General features: G+C 28.3%; 2 protein-coding genes across 2 annotated transcripts in view; one reads left to right on the plus strand and one right to left on the minus strand.

The window, feature by feature from the left end:
• Lmpt (four and a half LIM domains protein limpet) overlaps positions 1–20,994 on the plus strand; it is a 913,540-nt gene that overhangs the window by 283,084 nt on the left and 609,462 nt on the right. The window lies entirely within an intron of this gene.
• On the minus strand, positions 7,347–20,931 carry LOC142331615 (uncharacterized). Its single transcript, XM_075377645.1, has 4 exons — positions 20,874–20,931; positions 16,953–17,046; positions 10,884–11,004; positions 7,347–7,630 (listed from the first exon to the last, which is right to left on the minus strand). The coding sequence occupies exons 1-4, from the start codon at positions 20,929–20,931 to the stop codon at positions 7,397–7,399; spliced, it is 507 nt and encodes a 168-aa protein (XP_075233760.1). The 3' UTR covers positions 7,347–7,396.

Consider the following 20,994-nt stretch of genomic DNA (forward strand, 5'->3'; position numbering starts at 1 on the left):
ATCATACCATTATTCATGATTATATAATTTCATTTTAATAACAAATTACATATGAAGCTTGGTAATGGTTACAGTTATACTTTCCCAGCAGATTTTTTTTCCAGATGAAACTTAATGAATTAATCATTATAATAATATGTGAATTTCAGTTTACAGTAATTAATTGAATATTATTATTGTTTACATCCTTAAATTGTTTTAATGTTAATCCTGAATAATCTTTCTATTTTTATAAGAAACATGGGTTATGTTTATTTATATGAACATTTATTTAGGGAGTGTCATTTTTTGTGTTGAGGATACAAAATTACTTTATTTTTAATCGTAAAATCTCTATTTTTAATTATTGTTTTTTACGTATATTATTTGAAATTTTTTTATAACTATATGTTTAACATGGCCATGTTGCCAGTTTTCCTTATCAATCCCCCCCCCCCCCAATAAGATCTAATTATATTATCCTGCCCTTAGGGAAAGACACCGGCCTTGTGACGATCCCTGTCTCCACAACACCTCCTCCGTTCCTAGATAGGCTTTATCGGAGGTCATTTTACAGACCCTCAATACCTGATTACATATTTTAGTAATCAGTGCGGCTTATATCAGGATTCCACCTATGCAAATGCCTCAAAAGATATTTCCATGCGTTAAAACCCATCATCAGCTAACAAAAAGGTATTTTTCAAACTCAACTAAACCGAATCAAAATACTGACAACGAATAAGAATTTACAAATTGAGTTTTTAACAAAACATTAATCTCATACCCACGAACATTCTTCACAACATCAAAATTTTCATCTACCACACTAAAATTACCCACGAACATACGAAACAAATCTAGGGTACAATTACCGAAAGCGCCTACTCTGGCGGAAAAGCACCCAAATAGGACCTTAGCCAACCAGGCTGCTATTCTACACTAAACACTTTCTGCAGTCCGTCTTTTCAAGCGTCAAAAATCTTTCAAAAATTCGCCATTCTAACTATCCAGCTTGCCTGCAGATCCAGATTCGAACCAATACGCTCAAGTCACCTCTGCACGCCTAAACTCATATTTTGAGCTGACGTACAGCACAAGATATGCATCATTCGATACCAAACATTGAGGACACTGACCACAGTCAGTCAAATCAAATCGAGCCTGCCTATCCCGAAATGCGTCATGCCCTGAAGAACTAATTATATTGTATACCAACATATAAAACAATCTAATTATATAAATAAATAAATTTAGAGAAATATTTTTCTTAAATAAAAAACGCCAGCAATGAAGTATATAACCGTTTCGTAGTAGGAAAATTAAATGAAAATAAATCGGGTAATTCATTTTTAAGATATCAAGTAATATGGATAACTAACGGTATAAATTAGTCTTATTTTCTCCCACCTCTGAATGAAATTGCTGAAATACATAAATAAAGTAACATATCAATGTAATGGAATCATTTAATTAGTACTTTGATTCTAGAATTTACAAAAAAAAAGTTTTTTGGCCGCACTCCTTTTGTGGAGATTTGAATAAGATTAAACATTATCAGAAATTATCTTAGATACCTGATGTGGTGTTTAATTATGTAAAATAAATTTACCTACCCTTTGAGTAAACATTTTGAGATGCATGATTCATAAGGACCGTATTTCTTTGTCCCTTTGACTAATGTGATAAAAAGTAAATGGCATCAAAATACAGAAATCATCGTATCACATGAAATTTTGTCATCAAAATCGGTCAATCCATTCTGGAAATATCAAGCAAACTGTAGGCCAATATATATTGTTTTGGACTTTTTCAGTAAAAAAAGTTATATTAAGCTAAAGTTATATTTTTTTGGATTAGAGGAAATCATGAAACGTCAAAGATCCGCAAGAAGGGAAAATTTTTGGAAGGAATTTCCCATATTTTTCAAAATGTGAATGAATTTTAATATAGATTAACTTAATAGTTACTTCTATACTTACGAATTAAAAGATAATAATAATAATAAACGTAAATCATCTCATAAATCCTATAAACCAAATAAAAAATAAATATTCTAAAATTAATTATTTATTTCCAGCGAACCTCCTCAAAAAATTACTCATTAGTATCACAATGAATGTTTGTGACAAGTAGCACATACACTACGTCATTTTTATGAACAACGTTTTATCCATAACAGTAGAACAAGAGAAAAAAAATAAAAGAAGTCATAAATAGCAAGAAAAACGATGAAAGAACGAGAAAGAAAGGAAAATAAAATGCAATAAATTTGAAAATAAAAATCTAAGAGATAATGTGCACAGCACTCACAGTTGAAGTTATATTTAAGAACTATAGAGTCAAAGGTCCAGAACGTGTAACTGTTTTAATCTTCTAACGTCATCACCGTTGTCTAGGAGAATTACAGTAAGTGATTCATGTGGTTTTTAAGTCGTAGTTCGTACTTTGAACTGAAAAATTGTATTTCCCCCCGGACGTATCGTAAACATAAATATTCCAGTATTTACCTTTTTTTGTTTTTTTTTTTTTTTTTTTTTTACAAACCAAGGTGTCTGTTATACACCTCAATACAATATTTCGAAACAGCTGTTAGATATCGACATTGGACTTGCATTACCCAAAAGTTGGATCCCCTAGTTAAAATTAATAAACATTAAAAAAATATATACCAATAAAGTATTTCTACGTAAATACATTTTATTCATTACAACATCTGATTAATACAGAAACGTTAAAAACTCCAAAATTCCTTGATTGATTCTTTTGATATTCTGGAAGTCTCCAGATCAGTTTGTTTCATTCGGAGCCTGTAAGCAGTTCCGTATCTTGTAGCTTTTTATATTCATTGATTTACAAATCAAAATATTTCTTTAAACTGGAATCCAAAACTGAATTGTGGACAAGGAAATTGTCGTGACGTATTTAAAAAATAACTGGTTCGGCTGGATATAGAATTATGACTTGACTTCAAGACACGGTTTTCTCGATAGATTTTTTTTTACGGTAATCTCTTAATCAGAATTTTACTATCCCGTCTAGCGCTATAGCAGAGCTTTAGTTTTAGAAGGGAAAGTATTGTAATCGGTCCAGTTTGGGCAAATGCGGTTTTCACCGGATATTGACGTTTTGACACCTAAAACCCAAAAACTGGATGTAAATTTTCGGGATGTTCGTATGTAAGTGTGTGTTCGGTTTCGCACCCTAAATCACCTTAAATCCAAAACTACTCTACCGATTTTGACCAAACTTGGTCAAATTATTTCTATATATGGGCCATTAAATTTTCAACATAAAAGGTCAAGGGGATGAGGCTGTAGAGTAAGGTCACCCTCAGTATCTCGACATTTCGCCTAATTAAGGTGTTATTTTCCTTACGCACCTTTGTTAACAATTACAATATAATATTTCCAAAACATATTTTTGCAAAATCACACTCCCTCGTCAAAAAATGCTCTAAATAAACTAGTGGCTAAGTGGTAGTCTTTCCCTGTCACCACAAGAAGCGCTAGTGTAGTACTGACCTACAGCTGTTTTAGTCGTCTGCTAAGTTGTAACGTCACAGATGAGCGGTAGAATTAAATAAATGTATAATATTTAAAGTGTAAAAAAATCATTTTAAGTGGGTCTTAATATCGCAACATCCGCGCGAATGACTTATTGTATGCGCGCGCGGTTTAGTTAGCATCATAGATTTAAATAAACAAAAAATATTATATTTAAATAAAATGATAACTTAAATAAACTATAACTTTAAATAAAATGTAAGCCGCGTGACGAGGAAGTCCTACAACTGTGTTGTCAGTTTTTTATTATTGTAACCGATTATAATATTTTCTGGAGACAAAAAAAAAATAATAAAAATTAAGATCCATTTAATTTAGCTCTTATTTTTGATCCATTTATGGAGTAGGAATGACGTGATTTTTTTTCGTTAATCATAATTTGAAATCAAAGCGTTTCTGGGCATATATTTGTAATTTAAAATTTTCTTTTTTAAATTAATTTAAAAATGTCATAAAACTTTGTATTCTTAAACCTTAATATTAATTAAGTAAACTAATATTAATTAGTATTGTGATCGCCAAAAATTTCGGTTTTCAGGTTTCAACGTAAATCCGTTTTGGTCATCCCTGAACCCATTTTGACTAATTTCGGCACTACGTATGTACGTATGTATCTCACATAACTCAAAAACGATTAGTCGTAGGATGTTGAAATTTTTTGATGTAAGACGGTGCAAAACATCTAGTTGTGCACCTCTTCTTTTGATTGCAATCAAATGGACCAAAAGAATTGGATTTTGGACTTTTTGTTATTTTGAGTAATAAGCCCTCATTGAGAGTTTTTCAACGATATATCATAAGTGGTACTTATTTTCATTGGTTCCAGAGTTGTAACGAAATAAAATTTGAATTAATGAAATATTTGGATCTTATAAGGGTAAAGCACATCGGTTTGAATCTGAATTCATCCCCTTTTTTTAACTTAAATATATTGATTTATTAATCATTAACCTCCTATTGTAATAAAAAATTTTGCAATAAAAAAAAAATATGAAAAAATAACAGAAGTTATTAATGAATTGAAATTGTATGTACTTTTCATTTTAAAAAAAGTGTGTATGTGCAATTTAATAGGCGTAAAAAGAAGTCATGTGAGGTCCACATCAGATTTTTTTTATTTAAGAATGTAGGTAATTTTATTTAAAAAAAAAGGGTAATGAAAAATTGAAGTTATTATTAAAAGTTGATGTAAACAATGCAATTTGTTCAGTTGTCGAAACGAAAAGAATGGTGAAGTTTTCCGTAAAAAACTGGATGTTCTGGTTGCGTTAAAGTTACATTCGTGTAACAACCTCATTCATGTTAATTGTATTAATTAGGTGTTTGTTAAAAGCGAATGTTTCTAACTTTAATTATGAATTCAGTTACAATAATATGGAATATCTTATTTTCGTTTTATAATATCCTGTACTGTAATGTACTGTCAGTTAGTAGCATTATCTAAATAAATGATCGTCTAAATTGATTACGAAATTTATTTACATTTTTTTTGCGTAAGGAAGTATTTTTAATTTGCTCATATATAATATATGTTGCAGTAATTAAATTTTATTACTCTAATAATTTATACACAATATTTTTATATAACCTGTAGTTATTTATCCTTTATAATGACAGTTATCTGCGAATGTTTAATAATTAACTGGATCAAACGAAGTTTCAGTTTGGGAATTTTTTTTAATAATTTTTAGTCGAAGTTTTACTTTAAGATGAGAATTAGAAGTGGAAAGGCACAGAATACGTATTTAAAAACTACGATCCTCATACCCGGTATTAAAAGAATTTAAATAAACTTAACATCTTCAATTATTTAGAAAATACTGGGAATAAAGCGGTTTCCCGTTGGTTTCTACAGTCAACCAAATAACAATGTTCAATATCAATACGATAATCCTACCAAATTGTATTCTGATCTATAAACAACTCCTTAATTCTTGCCTACACCACAGGCTTTAGCAATATTATATAAACATCACTATTTTTAGAGAAAGAACACCGAATCCAGTGTCTTTTCTACTTCAGTGATTTATATATCATAGTCATAAGAAAGACTAGAACATGTAGAGTAAACCAATAATTCCCGAATAAAAGAAATGTAATTATAAATTTTGTATTATTTCTAATAAGTGGACAGTTAATAAAAATTCAGTTACAAATGCAGAATCTTTCATTTCCATATTAAAATAAATTTATTTTTATTTATTTAATTATTGATAAGATTAAATTACGCAGAAGCTTTGAAAAGTTTAAACGTGGAATATGGAAATGGAATTTTGTAGCGTATGGAAAATACCGTGCATGACCGGGATTTAAATCCGGGATCTTCTGATAAAAGGCCGAGACGCTATCACTCCGACAAGGAGATCGGAGATGATGTATTTTCAATCTGTGGCAGAAAAAAATTGTTAATAAATGTACTAGAAAACCAAAAAAGAGGTTTTTGTTATTGTAGGTATACAACTGTTGAACAGTGGTAAAAAAATCTGATGTGGACGCCACATGACTTCCTTGTAGGTCTATTAAATTACATATACATTTTTATTTTTTTAAATGAAAATACATAAAATTTTATCCATTAATAACTTCTGATACTTTTTCTTTTCACTATTATTGAATTATTATTTATTGCAAAACCTTTTTTTACAACGGTTAATAAACCAATATATTTAAATTTAAAATAAAAGTTAAAAAAAAGAGGAGATGAAGTCCGATTTTAACCGATGTGTCTTCCCCTTGTAAGATCCAAATATTTCATTAATTAAAATTTTATTTCGTTACAACTCTGGAACCAGTGAAAATAAGTACCACTTATGATATATCGTTTATATAAAAACTCTCAATGATGGCTTATTACTCAAAATAACAAAAAGTCCAAATCCAAATTTTTTTGGATAGTGGGCTAATCGACTGGACCAATAGCGTCCAAGGTCCAGTCGATTTCAAAGAAAATGGCAGGTGTACACCTAATTGTTACAACAGTCCTAAATCAAAAATGTCAACATCCTACAGCTAATCGTTCTTGAGTTATGCAAAATACATACACACGTACGTACAGACTTTATGCCGAAACTACTCAAAATGGTTCAGGGATGGTCAAAATAGATATTCCGTTGAAATCTAAAAAGCGAAATTTTTCGCGATCACATTACTTTCTTTACTTCAATCAGGGAAGTAAAAATCAGCATAGATTGAAATAAAGAAATCTTTTTCAGATCAGTCGGAGAAAAATTAAACCTCTGACAAATTGCTTCTTTTTGTAAAACTAGTTTATATATAAAAATTTTTTAAGGTTAATTTTTTAATAAGATGGGAAAAAGTTTAGAAGGTAAATACTACAGAAAAAGAAAAAGATAATAAATTTAAAAAAAAGGAAGATATACCTATAAAAAATTGCGAAGTTCCAGAGGAAGAATGAAAAAAAATTAATGACAAAAATTACATGTTTTATTTTGACAAGCAGATCAAGGAAGGCCTTGTTTTGTAGAAAACAAGGAATTCTCCGTATAGTTTCTTTCTAATCTAATACCTTTTGAAACATAATGAAGTCATTTTTATTTTTTCATCGTGGTATGTAAAATTAATAATTTTGATTAAATTATTAACTAAGTTGAGTCGGTCAATTTAACGATTTAAAATAGGAATAAAAAAAATATATTTTATGTAAAGAAACAATTTATTCGTGTTAAAAAATAAATACAACAAAAAAATTCATAACGTATAACTTATAGCTATTTAACAAGAATTACAATAATAATTGAGTATATTTAAGTCTCTTTGGATGTAATATGGAAATTTTATGCTAAGACTTTTTTTTTCAATGTACTTTTATAAAATATAAATTTTATAATTTATCAGTGATGTTTCTTTGGTGGGATGATATGAATTGTGTGTCCGTGTTTCTTGACAACAGCATTAAATCCATTATGTTTATCGGATTTGTAATGGACTTCCCTTACACTGCCATCTGGTTCAATAAGCTTGTAAAATCCGTGTAAATCATCACCTTTTCTTGCTTCATGTTGTGATTTTACATCATGAGTATGCGGGTCATGTACTTCGTATTCGAATGCGTAATGAGCTGGGGCCTGTAACATTTAAAAAATATTACATAAACTTTCGTTTTCTATTTATATATTTTTATCGATTCATTTAAATTTACCATAAATCGTATTTAATAAGAGTTAAAAATAAATTAAAATTTTTTTTTAAGTTAATGATATACTTCTGTTTCCAACTTATTACTGCCAACTCAATTTATCATGTTCATGGTAAATTACCATTTATTTTTACATTAATACAGGAAAAAATATTCTTTTACAATTTTTTTAGAATTACGAATTATCAAAGAGTAAATCACGTTGATATTAATTTGTTTTATTATTATTATAATTATTTTTATCCAATTATTAATCAGTATGATAACCAGGGGAGATTTTTTAGCGTGTGGGAGCCCCGCACTGCCGTCAGTGCGGGCCTGACGGCAGCTGGCAGCGCTTTTTCCTCTCCATAAGGAAAAGAAAAAAAATATTTATCAGTAAATGATAATTGAAATTCTAAAGATGAAAACTCTCGAGAATTGCATGTAAAAATGGATTTTTTTTTTTTTGCTTTTTGATATCGCCACATAAGCTTGAAGCTTGTGCGTGGGATATGGAAATGGAATTTTGTAGCGTTTGAAAAATTCCACGCCTGACTGGGATTCGAACCCGGGACCTTTGGATGAAAGGCTCAGACGTCGCTCGCGCCATGGAGGCCCGCATTTTTATTTTTATATAAGTTATAAAAATAATCATCATAACCAATTGGTAGAATTGTAAAGTAATAATATTAATAATAATAATAATAAAATTCAGCTCTTAACAAGCCGTTGTATTACTTGAACTGGTTTCAACCTTTATTTCATTATCTACTAATACAAAAATTAATTAAAAATAAATATAATATTGTCATTGTCCATCGTAGAAATGTTTAACATAAATCAACATGTTAATACGATATATTTTTTTAGAATAAATTCATTTTTTAAATTGTTTTTTAATTCTCCTGATGATGGCGTTTAAGACGAAATCGGTTGTGTTATTTTTTCTTTTTAATTCAGAGTCGTTCTTATTTCCTTTAAAACTCTCGATGAAATAAATGTAATTATATATTTTTTAACTTTAATATTTTCTTTAAATTGTGTAAAAATTATTTATTTATGATATACCTTTAAATGTTTTTCGTTAGTTGGAAAATTTATAAGGAATGAATCCATCTTGATTTTAAAAAAAAACCTGTTAAATTATTTACGTAATGAATTTTTTTATTACTTTTGTGTTTATAGAAAAACAATAATTAATATATATTTCTTCATAGGTTGTACAACTAAAGGTTATGAAAAACTTAAAAAAATTACTAGTAAACGATAAATCAGCTCTAAATATGAAAACAAAAAATATATATTTTTTTAAAATGATGCATACTTTTTCATACATTATGTATATTTTTTTTCTACGCATGATAATATATATATATATATATTATTATATTTTATAAAAAGACAATCGGAGAATTAATAAAAAAGTCAATTCAGATTAACTACTTTTAAATTTAATCATTTTAAATCGTTACTAATTTCTATATAGAAAAATTTGTTCTTACTAGTAAAAAATTAAGCTGGGTACTTTATCTTCAACTTTTGTCTAGAAAATTCGAAAACCTAAATTACTTTAGGTTTATAAAGATGTTAATAGCTAAATATCTAATTGAATGTTTGACGTTTTCGGCCGAAATTTGGGAACGAGTTATTTTTTATTAACAAAATTATTGATATTTCCCGTTTTATGTAACGTGTCTTTTTTCCTATTATTTATCAAAATTTATTATACAAATATAAAATTTCTCTAAATAATTTAGTGTAACTGAAATAAAATTCCAGTTAATTTTACGTGAATAATAAAAAAAATTAAATTCAAATTGAAAAATAATTTGTTATAATTGTTTTTTTTTTTTTTTTAACGATTGGTTGGTTGAATTGTATTTTAAATCCGTTGTGGAAGAATTAATTTACTGATAATGCTAACGTATCAAATATCTATCTACTTTGTTGTTATGCTTGTGTTTGTTTTAAAAAATAAATACAAAAATCATACTACAGATAAATTTAAAAGCTGCATAACGGGAAGAATAGAATTATTTAGTTTACATATCATTTTATAAATTATTCAAGATTTATTTAACAAAAGATAAAAATGTTGTCAGCTTAAAATTTTACAAAAATATTCCTTTATAGAATGAACATACTATTAACTTTTTATATTGAACATTTTTTCGTTACTTATTACGATAATAACAATCTGTTTACATCAAAAAATAAAAAAAATAAGTTGCATTTATTTAACGATGAGTAAAACATTTTGAGCGGAAAAGTAAATTGACACGTTATGGGGAATCAGGAGTGTCACTAATGCGTCTCTACACTGAAAACATATTTACTGTACATTTACAGATATAATAGACATGACAATAGAGGGCGGGACATTATGTTACTATAACACAACGAATTAATTAAACTTCTAACATATACAGACCTGTGTGTTAAATTCCAGATCCAAACAGTAGTATGTGATAAATTTTAATTATTTCATTATTATTGCTATTCTTCAGTATTCAATTTAAGGATTATTTAAAATTCTATTTTTCTTATTTGTACAAGTATTATATTTTGTATTTTTTTTTTTACAATTTTTCTACTCGTTTATAATGACTATTAAATAATAATAATAATAAAAAAACATTAATGTCTTATATTATGGTCAAATGTTTTTAATTTTTAAAGTTAGTTAAATCGATTCTATCACTTTTTTCCTGTTTTACATTTTATAGGCTGTAAGCGCAATGTTCTATACATCTATGATTTGCAAATTGCTTATTCATAAAATAGCAGGCGATGCTGGTTGAAAATAAATGTACATAGTATATTATTTTTTTATAATTTAAAAGGTTTAACGTTTAATTGAATGCTAATATTTTTTTGCTAGAATTGTAATTAATTTTTTAATTTGTTTATTATTTTGTGTAAATATTCGTATGAAATATAATTTTATAATGCTATTTCATAACGAAAGATTTTCTTCTTTACCGTAACAGTTCGAAAATGTTGATTTAAATATTAGTTTAATTCTTACGATAAAAGAAGTTTTATTAATAATGATTAATCATAGTTTATAATAATAATGGAAGTGACTTCCAGTTTTTAAATTTGACGTGCTTAAAATTATTATAATATTCTTTTCTTTTTTTTTTAATTCTTACAATTTTTATTTATCATATTTATAGTTAACTTATAAATAAACTTACGTGATAATCCACATCATGTCCATGATGATGACCACCGTGATTTTCATAACCAGCCGGTGCATGTTGAGGAATTGGTGAAGGATATCCATATGTCAATACACTCAGTAAACTGAGCCCAATCACACAGCAACACCAGATCTTAAAAATAATTTTTAATTTACGGTTATAATAAATTTTTATATTATATAATTGATAATACTACATATTATAGCTAAATCAAGGAAATCTATATTTAAAATAATATTCACTTAATCAAATTACTTTCCTTATAATGTTAATGTATATTCAATCTGTTATTGGTAAAGATATAAATAAATAATTAAATTAAAAAAAAAAATGTTGTTTGATTTGTAGCTTAATAAAAAAAAAAAAAACACGGAAACATTAAGAAAAGTAATGTCGTTTCGTGGAGGGGAGGGTTTCGTGAAAAAAAGTCAAATATTTAATTGATATTTTTGAATACGTTTTCTATCAAGAGCTTTTAATCTTTTTGACTCTTAACCCTTATTATTATTAGCTTTTACCTAATTTTATTCAATTTACTTAGTTTTATCTTAACTTCATTAAAATACAAAAATTAAGGGGGGAAATGGTCAAAATCATATTCAAAGTAAAATTGGTTTCTTATTAACGTATAGATATTTCTAAATTAGAAAAAGGGCGGACCTAAGGCCCACCACGATAATGTTACATAGTTTATATTTCATTACATCTGATTTTGTTAAATGTTTTTGCCAATTGTAACGAAATAACTTTCATGAATTTAGCGTTCTAACAACAACAAATACTTTTACAAAGTAAAGGTTCAAAATTCTGAAAAATTTTAGCTGTTTCTTTAGTTTAATTTTTTAACAGAGCTCTAACCGTTTTCCTTTTTTTGTCATCATTGTTTTCCTTTTTCATCCTCAAAACATAAATATAATTTTAGATAAATCGTTCGTATCAAGAAATATGAATCGTTTGAGCAGTATAAATCGTTCGTGCTCTTCATTCAAAATAAAAATGTGAGTACATACAGCAAACAAACCAACGCACGATGCTTTTTTATTGAAGAGAAATGATTGTAACAAGTATATTTATGATTATCAAGTAACCGGTACATTTTTCGGTCAAATGGTCAAAAAGAAATTAATTAGTGAAAAATGCTGATACAGAATATAATTTTTTATAATTTATATGAAGGGAGATTATTAAACCAGTAATAGTTTTTTTATCTCTTTTAGAATTTTATTTTATCAAATAATTTAATTATTTGGATAACTAAATAATTTTATTAAAAAACAAAAAAACAAACAAACGTTATTTATCAAATTTCCGTTATTTTTTTCTTTTTTCTTTTTTTTTTTGATTGATGAATCAATTCACCATAGAAACTTTAAGTGGGGGATATAAAAATGGAGATTTTTAGCATTAAAAATTCCATACCTGACCGAGATTTGAACCCTGGATTTCCGGATGAAATACCGATGAAAACGTCATGGAAATCGGCTGATTTCTTTTTGATATTTTTTTAGAACATATGGGTAATATTTTTATATTACTGTGTCCGTGTAAATAATTGAGAATTTCTTTGTACGTGTATGTATGTGATATGGCATATTAAATGTTTATATATATATATCACAATAATAATAATAATAATAATACCGAATGTTGCCTATTGTTAAAGTCATTGGTACGTATCGAATGGTTGGATATAAATATACAAACCGTACCTAATATCCAGATCTGATAATATTACGTAAGTAGCTATATTTTATGATTGTAAATATATCCTAACTGTTCCTTTTTTTATTTTTTATTATACTATGGTTAAAATGGTTATACAAGCTTTAATAAATGTGGAATTTATTTCTTTAACTGTGATTTTTAAAAAAAATAATTTTATTGCTTTGTAACACAGTTAAGTGATAATAGATCGTTGTCTATTCAATTCATTGATAAAGAAAACGAATTAGTTTTTTGTATGTTTTTATTTTTTAAAAAAAAGGTGAGCAGGGTAAAAATAAAAAAAATATTATGGCTTAACCAAGCAATCATATTTTTTATTTTTAAATATGTAAATATATACTTTTTTCATAACTAACATGCATATGTATTCATTAAATTTAGATTAATTATTCATTAATAAACAGAAACGTTAAAAAATCGGTCAGTATCGGTCCTATACGTGCAAATATATGTGCAAATATAAATATTTATATTTTGCACATATATCAAATATAAACTATATTTAGCTGTAGCAGTGATACTTTCAATCTAATCTTATAATTAAAATTATTACTCATAGAGAAAGCAAATATTGACCGATACTTTTGGTGATATTTAACAGTCGTAGTTATACAACAATGTTAAACAACCGAATTATTTTCCCTTCCCGTTATTAAAACACTATTATTATACTGATATGTATCTTTTACTCCTTATTTACGAATAAGTTTCTTATTTGTTACTTACGATAAAAATGTTAATATTTCTTGTATTTGCAAAAATATTTTATCTTTTTTATTATCATTTATATTTATCATTTTTATAATCTTCAGTACATTTAATAAAACAATATTATTGTAATCAATAAAATTTCTTTTAAAAATGCATCTATAGACATATTTGTGTAAACGTTTATACTTATTATTGTTTTTATTATGTTAATATGAAGTACTACCTAAATTTGAATTATGTATAGTTGTGGTACAAAGAAGATCAACGAGGTAAACAAGTGTGTGCTGTACTAGCAGTTGTAATAAATACTATTCATATTAAAAATTACTTTCAAACCGTATTATTCACAACGGTTTATTTCAATCGATTGCTTAGTTAACTTATCTTGTATGGCTACTTGTATATATTGATATACAAGTAGCCAGTATAGTATAGTATAATGTATAGATATACAAGTATAGTATATACTTGTATATATTGATAAGAAGATAGTTCTAGTAAAACATTTCTAATAATTAAGTACATTAGAATGCTTCGGTAATGAACTGTTACATTCTTTCCAACAAGTTAGAGCTTGGAATAGATTAGTATTTTTCATCGTTGCCGAACATACATTAAAATCTCTTTTATTTTATGATGCTGTAGAGTGTTAGTTCTTGACTAATGTTATATCTATGATGACTTTTCATTCTAATCGTTGGAGTTAAATTAACCACTATCTTAAAACACAGAAAACTTCTTTGTAGTATATACTTGAGGTTATTTGTTGAATATTAACTTATACACAAATTTCTTACCTCATGTGAATTATACGTTAAAATATTGTGTACTATCGAAATTTACTTCGGATTCAACATATGTTTTGTGAAATTAATTTTCTATAAGCTATTACGTGATGTATGCGATATGTTTTTAAGCTTTGCATTACGAGTAACCAAAACCTTAGTATTTATTACCCATACTTTTACGAGGTTGAAAAAAATAAGAAGTTTGTTATCTGAAGCAAGTTGAACATTTAATTTCTTATTTGATAATTCTTTAAAAAAAAAACTTAAAATCATATTTTTAGACTAAAAAATGTTAAAAGTTGTTAAATCCTTATTTTTTTATAAGTTAATATTTAGTTTCATTATCATTCTAGTTTTGTGTGTAGTATTTCATTATGTAATAAATAGAATTCGTTAAATAAAACAATACTTTAAAAAAAAAGTTTTAATCAATCAAGTAGAAACTTAATAAAAACTTTTAAATTAATAAAAAGTGATAAATTTCTTACCTGAGTTGACGTCATTTTATTATATGTTTATACTTTATGTTTATATGTAACTATATATATGAGTTTATATATTTATGTAGTACTTATTGTCGTTGTGTATGTTGTGACAAGACTATGCAGTACCGGTGGCGTTGTTAGTATTTTTATACCTTTGTTGTGCAACCTTGTCACACTGCAATACTGTCAAATTGCTACTTAAAACATATACATTGCATTTCGTAGCGTATAGACTTGTATGATTATGTATATCCCCACCCTTGACCTATTCATATACATATTATATATATATATATATATTTTTTTTTTAACATTCCGATTTGTGTATATTGTTACCAAAGGTTTATAAAAAAAAAAGAGAAAAAGATAATGGTATGATAGTTAAATGGTACGTTAAATAAATATGTACGTTGTATGACTTGACAATTTTTTTTTTATGCCTTATCAAATAAAATTATCTAATCCTAAAGAAAGTATTTTATTTGACATATTATTTTGTTATAGTGTTTAAAAGTAACGTTTATATGATGAGACATCATATTTGTGTGATGAGATACCCATTATGAGTCATTCCTTTTATTAGAAAGAGTTTTTAAAGTTCTGATTTGTACTCATTAGATTTGTACTCAAAATTATATTCCTTTTTATCTATTAAAAAGTTTTAGGAATATTTTTTTTTTTTTAAATGGCTTAAATAAATCTTGAGGTAAATTTTGTCATGATTTATTTGTATTGTGTATAAAGCTGAAATTATTAATAAAGGGTTGTTGAAGAATAGTAAAAAAAAAAATATTTTTTTATGAGGTAAAGTTAAAGTTAAATTTTCCTAAAAAAAAAAAAACAACAAAAAACTGTCTGTACATAGATAGCAAAAATATGGAGTATTGACCAACATTTTTTTATTAAAACGACACAGCGACTTTAAAATCTGTTTATAGAACAAAAAGCCATCTAATTGAAGCGATAAAGTCATCTAATTGACTAAAAAGTCATAAAGTCATCTAATTGAAGCGATAAGGCAAACCAAGAATATTGTTCCTCAGCAATCTTGAAAAATCACTGCTCGTATTATCTAACAAATTGACTGCCAAATAATTCTTGTTCCGATCCAAACGATTTTGATACCGTAGGCTGACCAGAGAAATTTCAAACTGAACGGTTCGTAACTTAAGATCATTAAGTTACATAAGCCTATACTTACATATTTAATGGAATGGAATGGAATGCAAAGTTGGCAGGAGTTTATTACTCCCTACTTTATCGCAGAACCTGGACAGAGTCCCTAGCTGCTGGATCATTCTAATCGGGCTTATTTTTTAAAAGGGTTAATTTTAAATAGCGGGTCTAATTTTTCAAGTTTTGTGTTATTTTAGTGAATTTAAGACGGATTTAATTGCATTCCAATCCGATGTTGAACCAGCGTTATCGAACCCATTTCATGGGCCGACCTCGGAAGGCTAGGCTTATAAAGCCTGTCCTCCCGACGTAATTCCCCTTCAGACCGTCCACTGAAGTCCTTTCGGTGCTAACTCTTAATAGGCTAGCAGGAATACGCCACAACGGGGCACTACCTATAAGGAAAGAGCAATGCGTCCCCTTTTCCGGAGGAGTCGCAATTGCTGGGTTATTTTATCTTTCTTGTAAGTATTGAAAAGGAGAGGTTGTGTAGAAGCTCTTCATCCGCTTCTGGTATGGCTGCCCTTCAGGACGCATCTCTGCTGGGCTCTGTTCCGGACTCCAGTCCGTGATGTTGGGACGAGTAGATGATCTTCCTTCTTCTTCATCTTCTTCTTCTCCCTCTTCTTCTTCCGAAGACCTCTTCGTTCTTCTTTGGCCTGCACTTTCCAAGAATTGGTAGTAACCGAAGTTACATACCATTAACCTTGGACACATATTTAACATAAGGCTATTACTTACGGACCAGGGTATGTTGAGCATTTTCCAAAGTGTTTTTGTTTGGAACCGTTCAAGTATGTCAATACTGAAATTGCACGCTGTACCCCACAATTTAAGCCCGTAAGTCCAAACAGGCTTCAAAACAGATTTGTAAATTAATAATTTACTTTCTGCTTTAAGCCGAGATTTATGTCCTACTGTGTTCAACACAGTACATGTGTTTAAACTTGAGATCCAACTGTTTCTGCTTAAAAGTGATTTGTTTCGTCCAAGTAAGTCGTCGATCATGATGAAAACCCAAATATTTACAGTGTTAGGACAGCGTTCCTTACGAAGTGTGAACGTAACGTTCTTTGATTTTGTTTCATTTTCGTTAATCGAGGAGAGTGATATAATCGTGAATAAAACGAGACGCAGTAGTCGGATTTTCATGGACAGCGAGAATTGCAATATCGTCAGCAAAAGTTGCAACTGTGGTATTTACCGTAATAAGCAAGTAAGCCGTAAACAGAACATACAAGATGGGTCCGAGAACGCTTCCTTGAGGTACCCCTGATTGTATAAGGAACACATCCGTCAAAACCTCTCCATGTTTAACTTGAAAACACCACCTGTATTCTACGTAAGATTTTAGTACCGCATAGAAAACATGCGGTAAAACCGTTTTCAGTTTATAGAGGAACCTCACGTTGCCAAACCTTGTCAAAAGCCTGACTGACATCGAGGAAAACCGTTGAAGTGACCAAAATGGTAAATATGTTTGTAAAATAAAACATATATATATATTGCTGACCTAAACATGTAAAGAGAAAAATCATCGGTGACGAGGTTAATTTTAAATAATTTTAATTATTTGTAGATAAATAAAAAAAAAGAAGAAAATAAACAAATTATGTTATTTGATTTTCACAAACTTTCACAGGACAACTGTTTCCGAAACAGCAGTCGTGACGTTTAGAATAAATTTTGTGAAAATCAAATGACATATCCTGTTTATTTTTTTTTATGATGGAGTTTCATCAAGTAACGACTTAACAATGTTTTTATTTAAGAAATGTTTTTATATAATCGACCGATTAAATAAAAACATTTCTTTTGGAGCAAAGTATTTTTAATTTTATTTCAGGTCGATGATTCTTTTTTATGAAACTCAATTATTGTAGACCATATAGACTGGCTGCCGGATTTTTAGATATAAAAATAAATAATTTCAGTTTTTTTTTTTTTTTGTAAAATTTTAATCAAGATGATAGTTGTGAAACCTGGTTACGTTATTAAATTTTAACTGGATTTCGTTTTCGTATAAATTATTTATTATAATATTTTTTTTTTATATTTGGGTAAGCATTTATGTAGATAGTTCTTTAATGTTTATTTTTTTCTGAATAAAATTTTTAATTTGTCTGCTAACTTTCTGATTTATTCTGTATACTTCGATGGGTTGGTTTACCGCCAGTTTTTGTTTATGTCGTAAAACGATATCTAAAAATTATTCTAAACTGGTGTTTGCCTTCGTTTAGGTCTCTTATCGGAAGTCCCGGGTCGAATCTCGTTCAGGCGTCGCATTTCTCATATGAAATTTCCATATTACCACGTAAAAGCTGTTTAAAGCTTCTGTGGTGAATTAATTCATCAAACGAAAAAATAAAAAAAGTACTTCGAATGATTAATATCATTTAGAAGATTGAACAAAATAATAATAAATAAATAAAATTATTATTTATAAACACATTTTTTTTATTTTTGGGTAAAATAGCGTTGTTAAATGGTCTTTGAGCTGGGTAACGTTTGTGATTGATCACCACTTTGGCTTCATTGGCGGCTATTCATCCATCGAACATGCCCATAGAATTTTTAGTGTGATTTGTGGGTGCTTAGCCGGGTTTTTCTAGTGGTAAAATATCGTTGGAAATCAGCTGTTTAACAGCTGATTTTCGAATTCAAAGGTTTTGAGGTTCAAATTTTAGTAAAAGTAAGATTTGAATACTTGATATTGAATACCGGTGTACCTTTGGTGGTTGGGGTTCAATTAACCATACTTTTCAGAGAAGTCGGCCCGAGTCTCCTTATTTACATATCATATGTATCATCCTTATCTCATTGAGCCGTGGGGCTGCTTATTGTTTATACATTAAACAGATTGCAACGTAAGTGTTACGAATAGAAAATAAATAAAGAATATTACAACCGAAGTACCACAAACAACTACCATAAAATAATAATTCTGAACTTATTTTTAATTTTATCAAAAATGGGGTATCGGGTTTTTTTGCATATCTTTACATTTTAGGGTCCAGCTAGTTTATCTAGACTAAAAAAAAAAAAATGTGAGTATTTATGTACGTATGGGTGTCGCACTGCTTTTTTGCCTTATATTTCGGGAATGACTAATCCGATTTTCTGCAAATATGGCTCATATATTTCTACAATTGAGGTATTTTTTTTTTTCAAGATTCATTCAGGGAGTCGGGGATATCGCGAAAAAAACAATTTCGACTTTCTTCAAATGCATCTTAGAGAAAACTATATTAAAGCAAATTTCTTACTTACAATGACCTTATATAAATAATAAAAAAAAAACTTCTCAAAAAATCAACCCCCACCTCTTAAAATTTAAATACGTTTTTTGTTGTTTTGCTCTAAATCCCTTCGATGCATATATTTCTCAAACATTTTTTGAACCTCTAAATTTCATATAAGCTATCAAGAAATGTCTATAATTTTTAAAAATCATAAATGTAAATTTTTAATTTTATATTTAATACTATAATGTCTTATTAAGAATATTTAAGAAATTTGGTTACAAAAATTTTTTTCTATTCGGGTTAGTAAATTTTTGTTATTGTTTTATAAAGAAATAAATTTTTTTTTAAACTATAGATCCCGGTCCATAATTGTTGATAGGTTTTACAAAATTTTTTTATTTTTATTTTAGACATTATTGAAGGGGCTGTTAAACTTAGAGAAAACCTTACTCAAGCAAATTTGTTAAGCTTAACCTGTATATGAATATTTTTTGAAAATGTTTTCTTAAAATTTATTTCCCACCTCTAAAAAATATTTTCTTTTTTTGCTGATTAAACTTTCATTTTACGAGTATTATTATTATTAAAAAAAAATTGTATATCTCTTCATCACTTCAAGGAATATTAATTTTTTTTTGTCTTCAGTCATTTGACTGGTTTGATACAGCTCTCCAAGATTCCCTATCTAGTGCTAGTCGTTTCATTTCAGTATACCCTCTACATCCTACATCCCTAACAATATGTTAACATATTCCAAACGTGGCCTGCCTACACAATTTTTTCCTTCTACCTGTCCTTCCAATATTAAAGCGACTATTCCAGGATGCCTTAGTATGTGGCCTATAAGTCTGTCTCTTCTTTTAACTATATTTTTCCAAATGCTGCTTTCTTCATCTATTTGTCGCAATACCTCTTCATTTGTCACTTTATCCACCCATCTGATTTTTAACATCTCCTATAGCACCACATTTCAAACGCTTCTAATCTTTTCTTCTCAGATACTCCGATTGTCCAAGTTTCACTTCCATATAAAGCGACACTCCAAACATATACTTTCAAAAATCTTTTCCTGACATTTAAATTAATTTTTGATGTAAACAAATTATATTTCTTACTGAAGGCTCGTTTCGCTTGTGCTATTCGGCATTTTATATCGCTCCTGCTTCTTCCATCTTTACTAATTCTACTTCCCAAATAACAAAATTCTTCTACCTCCATAATCTTTTCTCCTCCTATTTTCACATTCAGTGATCTTTGTTATTTCTACTACATTTCATTACTTTTGTTTTGTTCTTGTTTATTTTCATGCGATAGTTCTTGCGTAGGACTTCATCTATGCCGTTCATTGTTTCTTCTAAATCCTTTTTATTCTCGGCTAGAATTACTATATCATCAGCAAATCGTAGCATCTTTATCTTTTCACCTTGTACTGTTACTCCGAATCTAAATTGTTCTTTAACATCATTAACTGCTAGATCCATGTAAAGATTAAAAGGTAACGGAGATAGGGAACATCCTTGTCGGACTCCCTTTCTTATTACGGCTTCTTTCTTATGTTCTTCAATTATTACTGTTGCTGTTTGGTTCCTTTACATGTTAGCAATTGTTCTCCTATCTCTGTATTTGAACCCTAACTTTTTTAAAATGCTTAACATTTTATTCCAGTCTACGTTATCGAATGCCTTTTCTAGGTCTATAAACGCCAAGTATGTTGGTTTGTTTTTCTTTAATCTTCCTTCTACTATTAATCTGAGGAATATTAATATAAAATTAATTTTGGCACTTTTATGTTACGTATCCAAAATGGGTAGCAATTAGCAATATTTTAGGTAGATTCATAAGAAAGCTACCTACGTAATGGATTCCATCTTTCGACTTCCGGAAAATTACGACATATCTTCGCGTTTCTCATCCCGCAAACCCCAAAACCACCGTCAGCTCAAAAGTTTATATAATTTATATATATATATATATT

This window comes from Lycorma delicatula, chromosome 10 (genome assembly GCF_047948215.1).
Source record: "Lycorma delicatula isolate Av1 chromosome 10, ASM4794821v1, whole genome shotgun sequence".
NCBI classification, from domain to species: domain Eukaryota; kingdom Metazoa; phylum Arthropoda; class Insecta; order Hemiptera; family Fulgoridae; genus Lycorma; species Lycorma delicatula.